The 5,040-nt window shown below is 52.7% G+C and overlaps 1 protein-coding gene across 1 annotated transcript in view; it reads right to left on the reverse strand.

The window, feature by feature from the left end:
* LOC107119778 (soluble scavenger receptor cysteine-rich domain-containing protein SSC5D-like) overlaps positions 1-4,785 on the reverse strand; it is a 26,172-nt gene extending 21,387 nt beyond the window's left edge. Inside the window, 2 exon segments of the mRNA XM_015422372.1 lie at positions 1,701-1,727; positions 4,761-4,785. Of these exon segments, the coding sequence (XP_015277858.1) occupies positions 1,701-1,727; positions 4,761-4,785 (52 nt within the window).
* Positions 4,786-5,040: the final 255 nt, after the last annotated feature.

Below are 5,040 nucleotides of genomic sequence, written 5' to 3' on the forward strand. Positions count from 1 at the left end.
GTAGGGAAAACAAGTCAGTTTTCAGGAAACCCGAAGTCATCTAGTGAGCAAATACATTGTGTATTTTGGCCCTTCGCGAAGCTCATACTAGGCTACTCAAAGCACTATCCTCCCCTGCAGGGGTCATTTCGTAGAAAAAGAGCTAGGGGAACTCATTAGCATCACTCATTAGCATATGCCATACCCCCTGACATCAGGGGCCCGGCGGTGGACCTGCAAGGCCAGCGGGAGTGCAAGGAAGCCCCGCGAAGGCCCTCCCTGGCCCCAGGCAGGCAGGGGTGGGGAGAGGCAGGGAGGAAGCAACTTACCCTCCCTCTTCTCCTGCCTCCTCCTGGCTGAATGAGGGCTGGAAGCGGGGCGGTCGGAAGCAGGGGGCGGGGCTTCGTCATGTGCCCCGCCCCCCTGCACCTCACCCGGGGGGACTGCGTTCCCCCGCGTTCCCCCCCGAAATGACCTCTGCTCCTCTGCTGTCTTGGCGAGGTCCAGGGCGGCAGCAGCGCAGGTTGGGGAGGTAGACCCCTCCCATCCATGCTGCCCCCACGGAACCCAGAACAGCTTACAAAGGAAGCAAACATACCTGAGCAGCTGGTAGCATGTGTTTGGGAGGCAACGATGGGTACAAGCCATGGCTGTGGTAAGGTTGCCAACTTCTAAGCGGGGGCTGGAGTTCTCCCCAAATTACAACTGATCTCAAGATTACAGAGACAAGTTTCCCTGGTGGAAATGGCTGCTTTAGAGGATGGACTGTATGCAGGCTTCACAGCTCTGGGTTGGGAAATACCAGGAGATTGGGGGGGGGGGGGGGGGTGGGGGAGGAGGGCAGAGTCTCTGAGGGGAGGAGGGACTTCAATGGGGTATAATACCATAGAGTTCACCTTTCAAAGCAGCCATTTTCTCCAAGTGAGCTAACCTCTCTCACCTGGTGATCAGTTATAATAGCAAGAGATTTCCATCCACTACCTGGAGGTTGGTAACCCTAACTGTATACCCACTGAACTCCCTCCCCTTCCCAAATTCTGCCGTCCCCCATCTCAGCCTCTGCCCCCAAATCTCCAGGAGTTTCTCAACCCAAAGTTGGCAACCCTGTGCCCATTACCTCCTCCTGTTGCCACACTCCACTGATTTATCACCCCATGTTGGTTGCATAGGTCACTTGAACATTTTTACCCTTTTAAAAAGGGATCACCCCATCACCCTACTGCAGGTTTCAATTGACCTTCAGTTGACCTTCCTTGCCTTTGCAGGAGAGGAAACTGGCCTGAGATGTCCAGGTGACCTAAACCAAAACCAGTAAAGGTCCTTAACTGGTCTTGACTATAGAAGAAGAAGTCGTCAAAAGAGACTTCCAATCAAGAGGACTGGAAGACAGCAGTATAGAAAATTTGCTGGTTCTCACAACAATAGGTGTGTTCTATTAACACAGAAAATATATTATTTCTTCTATTAGAATGTTAGTATTTTTATGTGCAAGTTTATATTTTGTACTAATATTTCAGCATCATTTACCTCCATTCTATAAATGATATAGTAAATGTGTTTAGCAAAATCCTTGCTCCCCTAATAATGGACCCCACCAGCCCTCCACTTTCACAGATCAGTTTTCCCACAGATGCCCCCCTGTCTACCGCTCACTGGACAAAGTCGCATCTCTTGGGAGGGGCAGATGAGCAGAAAGAGACAGGGATCCCCAGCTGTTTTACCTGCAGCACAGAGCTGAAGAAAGGCAGCTGGAAAACAAAGAAAAGGTTTACAAATCAGAACAAGTAGAAACAGAAGGCCCATCCTATATGTACATATATTGTGAGAAGCATTCTCAAATATCAACTTGGTAACACTTTCCCTGCCATATCATACTTACAAACACAGTAGGCTTGAGATGCTGTTCGATGAATAGCAGCAAAGCAGGCTGGGTTCACTGTGGGTGTTTAGATGTGGCTTCATACCCCCCCCCCACTGTCCTTAAGTATGCTGTTTTTGTGCAGAGCCCCAGTCCAGGTGAGGGATCCCCTGCCCTGAGCTCCTATTGCCTGCCACCACTCCAAGCAGCGGTGGGATAAAAAATAAATTACAAAACCACCCTCACCAGCAGGGCAAATTTTGGGTAGGAATGCACAGGAACGGAGTTCCGGCTGGCTTCAGAGTTGGCCACGCCCACTACAGCCAAAACTCTGTGTGCATGGCTACAGAGGGAAGGCCTGGAGAACGACCTCCCAGTGACTTTGAGGTGGGCGGGCCCCTGGAAGGATCAGGGAGACATTTAAATGCCTCCCCATGCCTTCCCTGGCCTGTCCAAGGTCTGGCTTGCCTGGACTCCCCACAGCTGCAGGGCGCCCAAGCAAGCCAAGGGAAGGCATGGGGGTAGGGTTGCCAAATCCTGAAACCTTACCGGCGGGGGAGGCTCCGTCCCGGTTGGGAGCTGGCTGTGTGTGTGTGTGCGCACAAAGCGCGTGCACACCGCCGCAACATCACCGGAAGTGACGTCAGACGTTGCTGACGTTGGGGGCGTGGCCAAGCTCGTCGGGGGGGAACATATGGTTTCCCCCCCCGATGAGCTCAGCCACGCCCCAAACGTCAGCAATGTGGCTGCGTCACCTCTGGTGACGGCGCTTCGCGGGGCGGGGTTTCCCCGGGCCCCGATTCCGCCGGGGCGGAACTCGGGGCTCCGAAGCGGGGGATTCCCCGCCCCCCGGGGTCATTTGGCAACCCTACATGGGGGTGTGGCCTAATATGCTAATGAGGTTGTGCTGTTGGGTGTGGCATATTATGCTAATGAGTTCCTGCTGGGCATTTTCTACAAAAAAATTCCTGCTCACCTGCATTGTGTGTGTGATGATGTCATCTCTGCGGGAAACCTGGAAATGATGTAATCGTGCTCACAATACTTCCTCCCACCATGCCCCCATCATGCCCCAGCCCTCCCACCAGTTGCCAGGCTCATCCTGGCAACTCTATGCAGACACTTCTGTAATAATCAGCGGCTGATTAACTTAAACTGCAAAACAAACTCAAGGCTTTTTTTGTAGAAAAAGCCCAGCAGGAACTTATTAGCATAATAGGCCCCACTCAACAGCAGAAACTCATTAGCATATTAGGCCACACTCCTGACAGCACAGATCATTAGCATATTAGGCCACACCCCCATGCCTTCCCTTGGCTTTTCCCAGCACCCCGCAGCACTAGGCCTGGGCAAGCCGGCCCTTGGACAGGCTGGGGAAGGTATGGGAAGGCATTTAAATGCCTCCCCGATCCTTCCAGGGCCCCCCCTGGCCCACCCACCTCAGAGTCGCTGGGGGGGGGTGTCACTTTCCAGGCCTTTTGTAGCCAAGCACACAAAGGTTTTGGCTGTAGTGGGTGTGGCCAACTCGGAAGCCGGCCGAAACTCCGTTCCTGTGCGTTCCTGCCCAAAAATAGCCCTGCTCTTAGATATGGTACTCTTCATTAAATTAGTTGTGTGATGCCAGTGCTCCTCCAGAATGAAATTGTTACACACACACAATTCAGTTCTGTAGATTCTACAAAATGAAAATGTTGCGATGTGGCAAGGATGGAGGTACCCAGGACATTATTATTCCCTCCAGAATGTCCAGCATTGGGTGGGGTGCCTTGTTCTTCTAACAGATGAGCCAGACCCTCACTGTGATACAGTCCTTTTTTACACTGTGATTGATACCAGATCACCTTGTGTGCCACAAATCCTCTTTGCTTTAATGATTTCCTACAATCCTTTGGATCGGATTCGATCCAGCCAGCTTTTTCATTCAATCTTGCCCAGTTCCCTTCTGCAGGTTCATGCAGGTCCCGTGATCCCTAGTAGAGGCCTTTTTAGGTGGTTAAAGGGCATTCCCTCTTCTCTTTTCCACAAGTGGAAAAGCTTGCCGGATCCAACCTAGTACATTTCTACAGTCATTTGGAAGTAGCCAGTTAAGAGCTGACAGTCCTCAGCTGGCAATCCCCAAGAGACTAGCCAGGACTCTAATGGTGCCTGATGACGTCCTGCAACATTGCAACATCACTTCTTGGTGCATAACCAGAAGGGACATCACAGTGTTGCAGGACATGCTAGGATTCATCTCAGTGTTAAAAACTGTAAGAGCGCCCTGCAATGAGATCACCCTCCCACAAATATCCCCCCGCCACCCCCTGAGTACTGGTGGGCGACGGGAGGTTGCTGGTGAGACTTTCCTCACCAGCAGCGGCCAAAAAGCGACCCTGTAACCAGTAGATCCTGATAGCCATTCCCTGACATTCCTTTTGGTGATGGAAAGTGGTGTCAAGCCACAACTGACCTATGGCAACCCCGTAGGGTTTTGAAGGCAAGGGACATTCAAAGGTGGCTTGCCATTGCCTGCCTCCGCGTCATGATCCTGGTATGCCTTGGATGGTCTCCCATCCAAATACTAGCCTGGGCCGACCCTGCTTAGCTTCCAAGATCTGATGAGACTGGGCTAGCCTGGGCTATCCAGGTCAGGGTAGACATTCCTTTTCATCCTGAAAAACTCAGAACAACAAAACCCACACCAGAGTTAACAGCGGTGTACTGCACGGGTTTGCTTCCAGTGGCTGCTGGCTACACGATACCTGCCCAAAACTGTGGAGGCAGCCCAAGCATCCTGATTCCCACCCCACCCCTTTTAACCTAAACCTCTGTGTCCAGTAGTGCTGGAGGAGGCTTGGAGCCCACCCTGCCACCCCCACCCCAGCAGGGCTGGCTGCCCACCAGGAGAATCGCAACATCACCCGTGGAGGAGGGCAACACTCACCTAGAAAGCACAGGAGGCCCTGCATAGTGTCAGGGGCAGTGTCCTGACTGGGTCAGGGCGAAGGGAGTGCTCAGAAGAAGCCCTCTTTGACACAAGGCAGACGACCCAGGCAGTGAGTCAGCCAGGCAGAAAGGAAAGTGGAAACACCCCTGCTTGCTGCAGCCCAGGAAGAAGAGATTCTGTCTCGGCGAGGCTGATAGGAGGAGTCCCCACCAGGCCCAGCCCAGGAGAACCACAGTTCTGACCGTTCTGTCTGGAGGATTTTGGAAAGGAACCGCAC

This window comes from Gekko japonicus, unplaced genomic scaffold, assembly GCF_001447785.1.
Source record: "Gekko japonicus isolate JY-2015 unplaced genomic scaffold, Gekko_japonicus_V1.1 scaffold971, whole genome shotgun sequence".
In the NCBI taxonomy this organism is placed as follows: Eukaryota; Metazoa; Chordata; class Lepidosauria; order Squamata; family Gekkonidae; genus Gekko; species Gekko japonicus.